General features: G+C 38.7%; 1 protein-coding gene across 15 annotated transcripts in view; it reads right to left on the bottom strand.

Annotated features, from left to right (window-relative positions):
- Positions 1–15,273, bottom strand: part of LTBP1 (latent transforming growth factor beta binding protein 1) — a 179,394-nt gene that overhangs the window by 12,920 nt on the left and 151,201 nt on the right. For 13 of the 15 annotated variants that reach the window (XM_071739221.1, XM_071739212.1, XM_071739219.1 and 10 more), the window contains 4 exons: positions 9,295–9,477; positions 7,907–7,993; positions 5,481–5,609; positions 1,526–1,696 (listed from right to left, as the gene is read on the bottom strand). In XM_071739221.1, the coding sequence (XP_071595322.1) occupies positions 1,526–1,696; positions 5,481–5,609; positions 7,907–7,993; positions 9,295–9,477 (570 nt within the window). Of the gene's footprint in view, positions 1–1,525; positions 1,697–3,843; positions 4,157–5,480; positions 5,610–7,906; positions 7,994–9,294; positions 9,478–15,273 lie in introns of those variants that run through there. The other 2 variants (XM_071739228.1, XM_071739222.1) reach the window with 2 other exon arrangements.

The following is a 15,273-nucleotide window of genomic DNA, read 5'->3' as shown; positions in this document are numbered from 1 at the left end:
TTCATGTGATTGCAATTGTTCTTCTAGCAGTTGGAGTAATTCAGTGCCTGGGAATGTCCTCCTGTAAGCTTTCTTCTGACAAGGACATTTCAGAGATTTCCATGCTTTATAAATCAAGCTGCTGTCATGCCCTATTTTTTTTTCAGTCTCTTTCTGGGGTAAGCAGCAGCCAGCAATTACTCCAGCCAACATCATCAAAATCAGGCACCTTTTTCAGCTGCTTCTCTTCCAAAGCAAACTCAAGCAAGCAAAGATATTTAAGAACAGGTTCAGGGATCTTGCAAGTAAATTATAAGAACATAAAACCCAAGCAGACAAAACCAACCACATTAATGTTTCACTGAGCTTCTCTATGTAGCTTACCTCCAGGATTCTCTCTATAAGTAAAACATGTACTGCTTTAGCCACAACATTATGGCTAGAGTAACATATGCCCAGGTAAAAATCCAAGTATAATCAGAATAAAATAGTGCAGCGTGGTATTCCTACACAGAAAGCCATACTAATGAAACATATTTGTAGTAAGAAAGGTGCCCAAACTAGGTCTTGAAATAGTTTATATAGGGGAAGAATTTAGTATGATACCATACTGTGTCTGCCAGGGCTGACATATCTCAGACACAGCATGACATTTACCTACACAGCTTCTACTGCTTTTTTCTCCAGCCCAGAGTTCCCAGAAATCAGTCTGTGCATTAGTGACAACATTTATCTCTATATCCGTTTAGCCTTCCTAGTCACCACAAGAAGCAGCTCCTCCCTGAATCTTGTTTCTTGTTGAAACAATGTTTAATTTCTAAGCAGGTGAACAAAATACAGTCTTTTAAACATATGACTGATAGCTTTCTTTAACATTAAGTTATATTCCCTGGAAATTCATAAGTCATTACTGGTACTCCATTTCCCTCAGCTATCTTGAATTGCTCATCTATACATTTCCTAATACCTTAGAATATAGCCATGTAATAACAACTCATTCTTTAATAGTTTTAGTAAAGACTCTAAACCATGACTTACCAGACACTTATCAAGCAAACATACCCAATTGCAGTCAGCCTGGCAAAATATCACACTGAGAAATGCATCTGACTGTAAAATACCAGCAACAAAAATCAAAAAGTTATGCAACCTATTGAGTACCGTGGGTGTATGTGCACAGGTACCACACCTGTATTTTCATGGACAGTTTTCATCAGTAATGTTAAGGAACTCTGCTACTCTTAAAAAGCCCTATTCCTGTTTCCAACAAGGCTCTAAATTGCCAATCCCTGACAGTTCCACCAGAATGGAATGTGTCCTAGATGTGCCAAAAAATGAAAGCAGTTACCTTTTAAAAATCCAGGCTGTAATGGTTTCCCCTTAATTAATGAAAAAAATTTCCATTAGTTTTTGAAGACTTAGGTTTTTGTTTTGGTTTTTTTTTGTTGTTCTTTTTAATGTTAGTAGCCCACATATTAATACAAGGCATTAAACTGACCAAGTGTTACAGATTTCATTCTAAGAACTGACACGTCCATTTCCTTACCTGACTCTTTCATAGGACACAGTGCACACTGCATGCCCCAGGCTTCACCGTACAGGCAACAGCACTCAGTATACGTAGTCTGCTTTCCAACCAGAGGTCGACTACAAACAAAATCATCACTTAGATGCTGCCAGCAAAGATCCTGGTAGACTTCAGTTTCTTCAGTTTGTTCTGATGGAGAAGACAGTATTAGATCACCATTGCAGCACTGTTGTTTGAAAAGGAGACTGAAACAATGCAGAATTTTCTCAACTTAATTAGAAAAATAACCTACCTTTATAGACTTCGCTAAATACAATCTTAAGCTTAGAAGTCATGGCTATTTTTAAGTGTCTGAGATGGCTCATCCCTTGAGTATTCAGATTTTCAAGTCTTAAATGGTTCCAATTTGGCACTATTGGGCCAATTTAAAAGCCCATTGGGTTGGACACCCAAGAAACAAACTTCCTCAATCAGTAGTCATTGCTGAACTCAGCTCTGCTCTCAGGGAGGTTAACAGAGCTTGACAAAACCCAGTGTTAGGACAGAAGTGAATATTTGGGGAACTCCATCCACAGAATGAACCCTTAGAAGCTGTTACTTTGCTTTTCTTTTATTGCTGTCAATGGAATCTGAAAGAACTTTTACAGCTAGGGCAGAGCTGAACAAAAATTTTACATGGACTCAATGGGGGACTGGAGAAATACTTGGAAGAGTCCCATTAGCTGAGCAGCCAAACTACATCAGACTCAGGAAATCCCCTGAGCTGAAAATAGCTGGAGGCTGGGAGAGTGCTGGGGAGGGTGAGGAGAAGTATTGTTCATCTGCTCTTCTGGTCCCTAACCATCTAGGGGTGTCTCTAACAGCTATTGTTAGAGACAGAATACTGCTGTGAACTACTGTCACACTCTTATGAACATTAACAAAACCATGGGGTTTTTTTGTTGGTGGCTTTTTTTGTTTTGGTTTGGTTTTTTGTGTTAAAGCTGGAAAATTTCAGAGAAATACTAGTTCTGACAAAGATCTCAGCAGGAATAATTCCTAGCCCGAGCTATCTCTGATCACTGCTGATCAGAGGGAGAGGAGCTGTAAACCTAATCTTCCACTTGGAATGTAAAAGCCTCAGCACAATTGTTCTATAAAGACATCTTCAAGGTTTTGATTTTGTTCCAACACAAAGTGAAAAGTAAGTCGCGTTGTAAACCAAGGTTCTGTTTTGTCTGTGTGTATCTATTTACTACATTTTCACATGATGCACTGGTGCACGGGTGAACACAGAATTGAAACCTAGCTCAAGAGTGAAATGGTGAGTTCTGAAAGGGCAAAGGTGATCAGCATTTAGATACCTATTCCACTAAGAACTTGCCAGAACACGCAGTGAAGAGCAGCAGTGGGTCTCTGCAACCAACTCCAAATTCTGCTGGCAGCAAAGGAACCAGCCTGCCCCCTCCTCTTCTGTGTTAGGAAGGACATTGCCAGTAGTGATACAAGGCTTGAGAGCTTTGTGCTGGGTGAGAAGATCATTGCTGTATCAGCTTCAACGTCGCATGGTGGAAGCCCCTTTGGGCCCTTGCATTCTCTTCTCATCCTAGATGAAGCCAAGTGGCAATCCAAGTGGCAAACCAAGTTGGTTTGTTCAACTGAAGATTGAACAATAGAAGTGCTGCAGTTCTTTCACAGTGTCAAGCAAGAGGATGACCACATTACTCCTTAAAAGTATCAGTCTTATAATTTTGAGTGACTAAAGCAGGCATTAGTCTGTATTCCCATTTCCTTTCATGGAAGCATCTTAGGAAAATTCATTGCAAGTTGCAGGGACCAGAGGTTTGGATTTATGGCTATACAGTGCCAATATTAATCAAACCCATTGTAACATTTCTTTCAAAGATGTGTGTGGCATAAACAAAACTGTGCAGACTGAATAATACTCTGGATTTTTGAGACATTTCTAAGAAACTCGTAATATCTGACATTTTTTCTGAAGTCAGAACCTTACTTTAACAGTAATGCTGCTGCTCACAGCTTGAAAATGCACCCTCAATACCAATCAACTGAAAGCACAGACAATTTAGCTATTTCCTCCTATACCACATAATTCCTGGTTTTAGTCCTTGCATTGTTAGAAGCAGTTGCTCACTTTGAACTGAATCTCCACAGCCAAACCCCAGCCTTAGCAAGGCTGCAAGCAGGCTGAGCCTCATTACCTACAAAGCTGGATGAGGCAGAAGCAGAGCTGGTGAATCAAGGGCTGAAGACTCCACAGCCCAAGCCTCATCTAATTAATACTTCCAGCAATCTCCTGTCTGCTTTGGCAAAGTGGAGCCCTGAGGAGTCCTATATCATGATGCCTTCTGGAGCAAAAGATGATGGTCCAAGCATTGCCTTCCAAAATCCTCCAACAGAGCAGGCTCATCCATCATGACCCAGTCTAAGTTTACTGGGGTCTGCAGCCACGTCAGCACCACCTTCTAGAGGTGTACTCACTTCAGTAAAAGGTATAATGGATCATACCACTTGAGTCTGCTGGTCTGATGCATCGCTTTTCTGTTGGGTCCAGAACCATTGGGTGTGTACAGAAACAGTTGTAAGATCCTTCTGTGTTAATGCACTGGCCATCAATACAGCTGTTTGGGTCCTGACATTCATCCGTGTCTTTAAAATGGAAGGAAATGTATCAGGGAGAGCCAGCACAAAGTAGTTGCATCGTGTTAATCCATGTTTATATTTTTGTATAATAGGAGCAGATTTCCCTGCATGACTTCTGCTAATTACCACAAATGCCAATTGCTGCCAGCGAATCCTGATTGTGCCCACGGAGAAGGACAGACAGATCAGCAGGATGCTGACCTCTAATCCTCAAGTACGAGGGAGCATCTGGATGAGGAGGAGGATTGCTGAGGGGGTTGGAGTGCCTGGCATACCCTGCATTCAGCACAGCTGCAGCTTCTTCCCACATTCCTATCTGTTTAGGACAGTACCAGCAGGCATTAGAGGTGGGCATACTCTCAGAGATCCCTCAAGAACTGATCAGAAAAAGAGATCACTTTACCTAGCTACTGTAGTTCTATTCCTTAGTTTGTCTTGGAGAGAAAAAAGCAGAAATTTAGCTCAAGGGGAAGAGTCGGCCATTTTACTTCTAATAAATTACATTAGATCAGCAAAAAACCCACCCTTTGTAAAGAACACTCATAGAATCCCAAGGTGAAAGGCTCTATTATTGCAGTTTCAAAAATTACTTCCTTTCATTATGCTATTCTGCATGTTATACATGGTTCTCTGCTTACAAAGCAAAAGCCAGGGTCATGGTAACGAGTAACTTTCAGTTGAATGCCAGAATAAAAAGGAGTACAATGCTATAGAGACTAAGATGGGCTTATCAGTGACCTGAACTGTAATTACACATTGTGTAGTAACTCCTTGTAGAAAATACCTGTCACCGAAAAAAAATAATCTCTGTTAATTTGATTTAATATAGTAAAACCAGCACACCTACCAAATGAAAGGTGACCTTCAGCATACAAGCTTTCACTGCTCACCTTGTATAAAGAACAGAAGGCTAAACTGCATCTTGGCTAAGCAAAGCAGCAGTGTGCACACCAGGAGGGAGACACCTCCAACCATTTTGTGCTGCCTGCATAGAGGTTGGTAGCAGCTCCAAACTATGCACTCAGGGGAGCATAAGGGGCTGTTTTGGAGATGCAGACTCCTGGGAGAAATTTGCTGAAAAAGGAAGCAAATAAAACAAACACTTCTCTACATGCCATCGCCAGGTCATCCAGAATTGCTGCCCAGCCAAGCAGAAGAGAAGGGAAATGACCCAATGCCTCTTAAAAAGCTGCTTCAAGAGTTTGGAGGCCCAGAGTTCCTTCCCTTCCTGGGAATACCACAGTTCTGATGGGAATCCTGCTGTACAAGTCTGCTTGTTTTGCCCATCTGCATACCATTATGGTGACAACACCACTTTAAATAAACTTACCAAAGCACTGGAGCTTAACAGGGTCATAGTATGTGCCTTGTTTGCAGTAACACTCATAACCTGGCTGCGTATTCAAACAGAAGCCATTTTTACAGATTTCTTGTCCAAAGAGTTGGCATTCATCAGCATCTGCACAAGAAAACATTAAAGGTTATGTTACTATAAATATTATGAGGCCACAAAGAGAAGATGGAATAAAGCCTATACACAGCAAATCTCATTTTGAACAGAGGGCCCTAGAAGCACAGATATCCACAGGGGAAAAAACCAAAAAACACAACAACAAAAAACCTGTTATGGAAGGGGCTATGGTGTGCTTGTAGTCAGAATGGGAAAGGGAAAGCTGGTGGACTATAACTCTCCCTTTCTCTTGTCAGAGTAAGTCCTTTGGCACACAGAGACTGGAAGAATCTACAGCTCCCCTTTGTTTCCTTTGGTGCCATATTGCTATTAGTTCCAAGCAAAACAGATGAAGAATATGGCCTGTATTTTCCAGTATAATTTGCTTTCCTCAAGGGATTCCCACCATGGATCTAATTTAATCACACCATCTAATTACAAAACTAACTCAGCAATTATGGGTGGACTTCGTGAACTCTGTCCTTTCTCCACAAAGTTTTGTGACACTGCTGTGCATGGTAGGGAACCTTCATATCCACACTACTTGTGACTTTGTTTTTCAAAGCTATAGGCACAACTTCTGTGAAGACTTCCACCACAGAGGAACAATTGTATATGTTGTTAAATAGAAGCCTGCAACTACTACAGACCTAGAGACACTTTCCAATGAAGCTAAGTGTTTTCAGGGAGGTGTCACAGAAAATACATGCCAGCTCATATATAGCTTGTCACAGCTGTACAAATTTTTTTCCCAGTCTTGTGTTTATATACTTGTTACTGTTGGAATTTCATTCACTTCCTTTTTTCCAATCTACTTTTCATTTGCTAGACCTGCTAGGTTAGGCTAGTATTAAAAATGGAAATAAAAAGCACAAAGTAAAGTAGGTGATTCTCCTTTTAATACCAACTATCTTAATCCAGTGTCCTCCATAGATTTACTCACCATTTACTCTGGGGCAACACAGACTTTAACAGAAAGCTGTTATTTCCAGCTGTACAGCACTTTAAAATGTGAACTGCTCAAATGCTTACTTTTTCCAGAAGAACTGAAAAGGCTACGAAGCTATTTATTTTTACAGCCACCCTTCTAGCCTCTAAGTGGCCTGAAACATTAAATACCTTCAGTTTGACTGCTTAGTGGGAAAAACAAGGCAAAGATAAATCAGAAATGTCCTGCACATGCCTGCCTTTCTCTTACGAACCTGTAGAAAAACTGGAAAGCCTGGGAGTAGAGTCAAAGAAAGCTAACTGAGAATACTCACTTCTGACAGATAGTTCCAATTAAGAAAATATGAGTTGCTCCTACAAGCAGAAGTTTGTGGACAAAAGCAACAGGAGCATATGAGTTAGTGTAACAGAGAAAGATCACATTACTAAAATTACTTATACATTTATTGTTTGTCCTTTGTACCACTCCTAATGTTATTACAAAATAAACATATTGAAAACAGGAACAGTCTTATTATGCCAGGGATTTGTGGAAGGTATTTCCAGATGAACCCTTTCCACACTTCAATATTTCTGGCAGCTAGAGATACTACCAGCCCTGAGGTAGCACAACAAAAACAATGCCAATTTTCTCTAAGACACATTTGGATATCCTGTACCCAACAGCATGTCCCAAATGTACATTGCAAAGATGTACAGAAATCTTAGATCTGTGAAGATAAACAACACACTTAAACAATCCTTGAACAAAAATCCTCTCAGATATTAGGTCATTTAAGATGAGCTCTGTGACAGTGTTCTGGTGTGCATTGTCAATCTGTACAGCACTGCTCCCTGCTACCATCAGCCTCAGGTCTGGGTTCATTACATCACACTTTGTTCCTTCTTCCAAGCTGGTAGACAAAGCAACACCTCCAGAAAGTAGAGTCTTAGCTCAGTTACCCTATTTAATTGTGCACATTAGTTTGAATGAATCTGAGTGTTTTGGTGCCTTATAATCTTTAGTGTCTTTTCCATGTCCCAACTATTTTTCTCTCTCCCAACTCCTCATACATGTATTTACAAAGTCAGGGTGGCTTTGCACTTCATATGTAAATGAGCATTTGAGACTTGTGGTCTCAGCACCTACTCTCACCACATATAGCACTTGGTACAAATTAAATCAGTATGTTACAGAGACTATGAAATTGACATCCTTAACAATCTGTCAAATTAAGGTTTTCAGTAATTTTTCATATCACAAGCTATTTTTTTCACCTAATAAAACCTGAATTAGTATGCTCACATTGCTGACTCACATTTCTAGTCAATCTCCTACTAGAACTCCTGAAATAAACTTCATAGGAGTCCATACTGACCTTTGTAATTCTGAGCAAGAAGCCCGTAAGATGACTCTCCAGAGGGAATGAAACCTTTTCCTTCAGGACACAAATCAGTAAATTCAGCTAGAATTGAGAGAAAACAAAAAATTATGTTGATAAAAAAAAATGCTATCACACAAGGAAGTCTTACATGTGTGTTTTAGGCTATTTTCAGAAATCTGAAATGACATTTTGCCTTATTGACATCTAAGAGGCAACCATACATACCTTTAGCTAAATGGCAGATGCAAATGCTACAGCCTCATGTCCCCCCTGCTCTCAATGTGCAGAACCTAGCTAGGCTACCCACAGCATCACAAAGCTCCAGGCAAACTGATTTCTCTTGCTCCATAGCAGGAGAATGTAGTCTTTACTGAGTGTTATTATGCTCTGCAATACCAGTAGCTGAATTCTCTTAATTCCAGCTAGCATGGGCCTCTCTGAGCCGTACAGCACTCTGCAATCTAGACATAACCCAACTGAGATACAAACCCCTGTCCACATTCTTCAGCTCTTATACAGGAAAAAGACTAATTGACTGCAACAGGAGAACACGGTGTGGATTACAGAGAGAAATTATTTCAAGTGTCTTGGAGGCTATACAAAAATCAAATAAATCTATCCAAGCAGAGAGGGTCTTTTTGTAATGCATTTCATTTCAGTTTCACTGATTCTTAACTACAGTTAAAACAGGAATTAAACACGAAGATACATTTGTGTGAAAAGTAATCTTTAGTGCTTAATCTCAAAAAGTTTACACATGTGTTCTCTTATGTGATTTTTTCCAGCTGGATTCTGAATTTCAGCCATCACTGTTTATGTTTCAAGTACTGTTTTCAATAGTTGTGACAAATATCATATGGCTATGTTTTTCTAATTTAATATTTAGAGGTTAAACAATGGTCTGCAGACAACATGATTAAGTGGATCATTCAGTAAGTAGCAAAATGTATAACTAATGTCATAATATATATCAGTAACTCATAGTCTTGTAGAAACATTACAAAGAATAGCTGCAGATTCAAAAACACTGTGATGCTTACCTCGATTTTGCAGCTTGTGGGAAAAAATCTAACATGTTATCCTAGCATCTGAAAAAAGCTTCTGTGTGAATCCATCTTTGTTTAAAATTGCTTGGAGATAATGGTGTTCAGTAACAGGCTGTTTTTATTCCTAGGGTAACTGCAGTGAAGCCAATGAATTTACACCATGTATGAATTATTCCTATTAAGTTTTCCTCTGTGGAAGTTTCCCATAGATAAATCATGACTAAATACTACAGAATATGGGATTTAATGGGCAAGACTTCTCCAAATGCAAAGCACACTACAGTTAACATAAATAAAATGCTTCAATAGTTTGCAAAGGGACAGAAGATCTCTTACCAGTTCCAAAGACAGGGCATGGGAAGATTTCACAGTTATCACCCCATCCAGCACCCAAGGTACAGCAGCATTCTTGTTTGGTTACATTGGATGTAAGCACATTGTCACAGAAATTAGCATCATTCAAATTGTAGTAGCACTCCTTCTTTCCATCTTCATGTTGATCAGCCTCTACTGGTAATTCTAAAGGTGAAGAGAAAACATAAGCCACGTAAGATGACACGTGAAATGAACCAGTTTTACAGGAGAATCAGAAGAGCCTCAGAGCCCCAGTTTCAGGTCAGCAAATAACAGCACTGTCAAGCAAGGAAGAAAATGGTTGAGTACAAATTTGGTTTAACTTCTTTTGTTCTTAGGAAGAATGATGGAAGCTGACAACATTCCTTTGACATTTTCCGGACATTTTTCTCCAACCTGGTAACAAAGGGATTCTTCACATTTAAAGGGATTCTTCACTTTTCCACTTCTTTCATTTTTAAGCAATACATGAACTAACTGCTGTCAGGCTCAGCTATGTAACTATCATGCCCAACTACTGCCATAGGTCTTTCCACAGCTGAACTGGCAAGGTCTTCACAGAGGTCAGCAAACATTAAAACCCATTTTTCAGATAAAAGAGCTAAGACTCAAACTGAAAAGGCCCAATTTTCAGAAGACTGAACATTTCCAGTCCCTTTTAATTTCACTGGGAAAAAAACATGTTCCACACTTGAATACAAGGCCCCTCATGATTTCTGCAAAAAGCAACTAACTTCACAGTAAGCAGAGAAGTATAATGCAGATGTCAAGTTAATTGCCTTCATGCTTTACTTTAAAATAAGCTTTACTTTAAAATAGGAACCCACCCAAGAAGTTAGATTTTCTGCCCTTAGCAGTTATGTGGGTCTTCTCACAATAAGGGCTAGAGGCAAAAAAGTCCAAATCCATAGATCCAATTAAAAACCCTATAGATAGTCAAAGACCTTTCTAAAGCAAAGCACTCCTAAAATACACCAAGAAGTGAGTTTGAAAACATATGCCCAGCTAAAGGTTCTATGTCTGTAGAACTCAGTCTCACTATGCACTTTCACAAAAATTCCCATCAAGAGATCAGAAGTGAGAGCTATCACATAAAACTGTTTTTCACTATTCACATTTGATCTATATGAAAACCTTCTCAAGGGCTAAAAAAGTAATGAAGTTCTGAAATTATAAATGCTCACATTCAGCAATCAAACCCAAAACTTTGTTCAGGAACTTAAGATAGACACATCTAGAAGTGACTGGTTTATCTCCTTCTTACCTTGTGAAATTCTTTATGCTTAGCACTTTACAGATGTTTAATTCACAAAACTACTACAAATTACAGCACAATGTCTGATTTTCCATTGTTTGATATTTCAGTCCTTTCAACTCAGGCTATTGCACCATATGCCAAGCATGAGACATTTCTCAAGTAACAGATATATCCAGGAGGGAATCAAAACTATGTTTTATACTTGAGTGACAGTGTATTTCAATATGATAGATTAGTAAGGCCCAAAGAGTTGTGGTATATAAACTAACTTTGTTTGCCTTGCAGTTATAGTAAGGAAAGAGCTTAAAGCTGGCCCACTTAGAAGTACTGTTATACCTGGGAGAGGCAAGTTCATCTGACTGCCAGATCTGTCTGCCTCTGTTTCTCTCTTAGACATCAAGCTTAGCCTCTTTATGCCAGTTATAGGATGGATTTTCTTCTAATCCCATCCACTTAAAAAATAATGTCTGTGAGGTGATAGCTTGAAGACAGTGACTGACAAAAACTGAAGGAATGAAATGAGCTCCAGCTCTTGTTACTTTGAAAGTCTGTTATTCCTGACCACCTACATTCCCCCAACCAGATGGGACAAGGTAACTTTACAGAACTAGATCCATTTTGAGAATAAGAACCATTTTATCCATTTTATTTGAGATCCATTTATATTTGAGAATAGTAGTTTTTCAAATGCCAATATGGATTGCCTATTATTGTGCTCAATAGTATGAATGTGTGTAATAATTCTTTTGGCTTCTAATTCCAAACAGACAACTGGATTTATTTCTATTTTCCTTAGAAACGTGACTGTTTCTGTTCTGGGAGGTTGAGAGGCTGGCAGACACCTCTATTCAAATTTACTACAATGTTGCCACCTATAAGGCAAACTTTCCTTCAATGTTTTGCCAGTACAACTTAAGTTGTACACTGAAGGAAGCGCTCAGCTGAGCACTTATTTCATCTCTGTTAGTTTAGCCTGTGGTTTCCCCATATCGGGTAATTACAATTTTCCACAGTGCACTGAATTTCATAAAGTGCAGTAGTTCTGAGGTATCAGCTGCTATCCAATGGAAACTACTTTAAGACTATCATGTGTCACAGAAATACAACTGACCTAGATCTGTTATTCCAAGGTGAGAGAGCAGTACTTTAGCCACCAAATTATACATTTTCCTTGGCTGTTTGCCACCTGTCTACCTGAATCAAAGCCAAATCTTCAACAGGATAAAAAGCATAGATGTTTTCACACTGCTTAGCAGAGAAAGAAACCAGAAGCTGGCCTGGGAGGAAGAGGAGTCTCATCATGTTATTGCTTATTCCCATTTTACATATGATGTGTTGGTTTCTCCTCCTATTATGTATTCAGCAACTTAAAAGTCTTTTGTTTACACAGCTGTGACTGAGGGTTGGTCAAGCAGCCACCATGAATGTTTGGAAAGCAAATGAGACACAAAACTTGTATTATTTTTCTTAAATCAAGGCCAGTCTGTGTCTTATAATTTCTCCCTCATTTACTATTAACTGTTTAGTAAATAGGTTGTTGTTGGAAGTGGTTCCACTAGTTATGTTGACAAAGTACGATAGGAAATGGATACTGGGTTTTTTGCGTTGTTGTTTCAGGGTTTTTTGTTGTTATCAGGGCATTGATATGACTGTTCTATTAACAGCCTATAAGAGAGATTCTCTATAGCTGCTGCTAGATTGAACTCTGAAATATTTCTATGCCTTAGTGTAACTTTGATCCAACCATATGCCTCAGCATGTGTTTGATGCAAAAAATGTGTTAGTAATATAGAATTCAATAAATAATCAGGATATTAATGTATACTTAGACTTCAGCATACACTTGGATACTTGCTTAAATAGTGGCTTGTTAACAGCTGCAATCTGAAAAAAACAAAAGAACTGATGGGATCTTAAATACTGCAATTGTGTACCCATGCTTCCTATTCACAGGCAGAATTGGTAAGGTGGTTGCTAAAGTTAAAAATCATCATTATAAGTTCATTGCTTCTAAAACCTCAGACTCCAGTAACTCTAAGTAAACAACTTGAGTAACAAACTTTCAAAACCTGATTATCAAAAGGACAGTAAAAATAGACTGCTCTGTGCCAATCATCAGGGTGTACTTGTTTAGGTTTCTCCACTGGCTCCACATGTGGCAGCCAACAGCGAGGGTGTGTGCAGTGCCTACACATAGAGGTGCATATGTACAATTCAGGGACATTTCAAAAGACTATAACTGAAATTCAGATAATTATTTAACTTAGAAAACCTAACATATTGCCACAAAAAAAAAAAAAAAAAAAAAAAAAAAAAAAAAAAAAGAAATTACAAAAGTCCTCTAATGTCTTACCATTTAGAAAGCCCTTAAAAGTTTAGGAAATTTAGAATTTGGGCACCAAATTTCTAGCTTAAGGAAGCCTTTGGATCAACTTTACAAACAGTTACTTGGCATCCTCAAATGTTTTGTGCTGGTGCTTGGTTTGATGCAGGGAGAATTTACTTTGTTTTAATACAAAATAGTCTGGGAGGGACTCATGTTTGGGCACAAAACCTGTGAATTTTACTTATAAATCCTATTAAATACTGTTAGAACACTGCATAAATGACTGGTCACATTTCAGGTAACCAGAAGACAGTAACATCTAAATTAGATGTAGGTACCTAAGTGAGCCCTGATACCTTAGCAGAAGTTTCTCAAAGGAATTCTTTTTACTGGCTGAGCTGTGATGCAATTTTGTGATCTTACTGACCTTTCTATATGTAGGCCAGATTTCTGTTGATATACTTGGGTTTACACACACACTTTTATTTGCAATTCTCATTATAAATCATACCTATTATATTCCTCAAATATATACTGTCCTTTGTAGCTTCTGGATTCCATGGAATGAGACATACTAGTACTTCATTAGTAGATATCAGTAGATGCGTTTTTTTGGTTATGTGGAAACAATTAAACCAATGTAAATAGGGATTATTACTCAAACTGCATTCAGCTTGGTACTTGCTAGTAATTAATCATAAGTGGCTTTATTTATTTTGTTAAAAAATCAGAAGACTAATCCCAATCAGGGTTTTTTTTATCCCTTAGGTACAAAGATCTTTAATCACAAAGTTACTTCTAATAGAAAAGGGAGTCTTTCATCCTTTATCTTTTTTCTTTCTGAGGCATTTGCTACATTTTGTGAGTGGCAGGGCATAGAGGAGGAAAATAAGACAATCAAATCTTGCACAAATAATTTTTTTGTTTGTTTGTTACTGGAGCATGACAAATATGGGCTAGAACTCCTGATACATACACGGAGAGGATTGTTTCAGGAAGCAGCTAACTATAGACAAATTTACACCAAGCCAAATCTACATTTAAATAGAAGGAAGTCCTGAGAGCCCTAATGGCAAGTAAAGTGTGAGCACTTTATACAGAATGGGAAAAAAGCAAAAACTGAGTAAACCACACTGAAACTATAGATATGTGCATCAGAATAATGCAGATTAGATTCTTTCTTATTCTTTCTTTCTGAAAATAGGCATGATGCAAGCTACTGCTGACAGATGATGTGCAGATGCACTGTAGGAGCTCTCAAAGCACTGTGCCTGACCTGAGTATGTGCCTTGTCAAAGCCAGAGGATGTGTGGCTATTCTGTCACTCTCTGCAGGGAGGCAGCGTGCTGTATGATCATGCTGCAGCTGGTCTTGGGGCAGGCTGAAGTACCTATCATTGGGCAAACCAACACAGCTGATTTGATCATTTAGCATCCTTTGCTAATTTCTTTAGCTTTAGTTTTGTTTTGACAAGTAGCTGAATTCTCTCAAGTACAACCTGCTAGCAGTATCAAAATGAAGGTGGTATTCCCATCCCCTGCAAATCTTGATACTGTAATTTGAACACTCTTCCTCCATAAATTCATGGAAGAAATTTAAATGCTGCTACTTCAGTTGTCATAAGTGGGTACTTAAGGTAGTCTGCTTCATGATGAAAAAGTACTGCTGTGTTTTTCCTTGTGAACAGAAATGAAGACAGTACCTTTGGGCATTGCTTTGATGCTTCAGACATCTTATACCTCCTCTTTCATAAAAAAAGCCTGAATCTTTCTCAAAGGATTTTGTAAAGGTTGCCATTTGTCAGTCAGCTGTTAACAACATTTCACAGGCAACTTCTTGAGTGCATATGAGTTGTTGCAATTAGGTCGCAGACATTTTAGCCTTGTTTGAAACACCATGAGTGATAGGAGAAAACAGCCACAGCCTTGTAAGTCTTAGAGTTTGCATCCTGGCACTACAGCCATTTATTCTAAAGCTTTCAGAAGCTAGATCAGTTTGCATTGTAAGACCAAATAGGAAAAACAGCAAGATTTGCATTCTTGAGGGGGAAAAAAAGCTGTGCAAGTAAATCCCTTCATTTCTTGTACTCTCTTGCTCTGTATTGTGCATTGTTTCTTTCTCCAAAATAGATCACTGAGAAATGTGGACACAACTTCAGAGAGTTCTAAATTCATTTTTAACGAGTATCTTTCCACTAGGATTTGCAATGCCCAAAACACCTGATGACAAACCTTGCAAACCCAGCACAATGGACGACTAAGAAAAACAGGACAAAAGATCAAGTAAAACAGGCAACTACAGTGAAAAAGGCACTCAATCAGACTGGCAACAGTTCAGGGTTTGGGTTTTTTTGCTTTTCCAACTCTTTGTCTGAGGA

The sequence above is a fragment of the Heliangelus exortis genome, chromosome 3 (genome assembly GCF_036169615.1).
Source record: "Heliangelus exortis chromosome 3, bHelExo1.hap1, whole genome shotgun sequence".
Taxonomy (NCBI): domain Eukaryota; kingdom Metazoa; phylum Chordata; class Aves; order Apodiformes; family Trochilidae; genus Heliangelus; species Heliangelus exortis.
The sequence above is the reverse complement of the archived record's forward strand: the minus strand, read 5'-3'. Positions and strand labels throughout refer to the sequence as shown.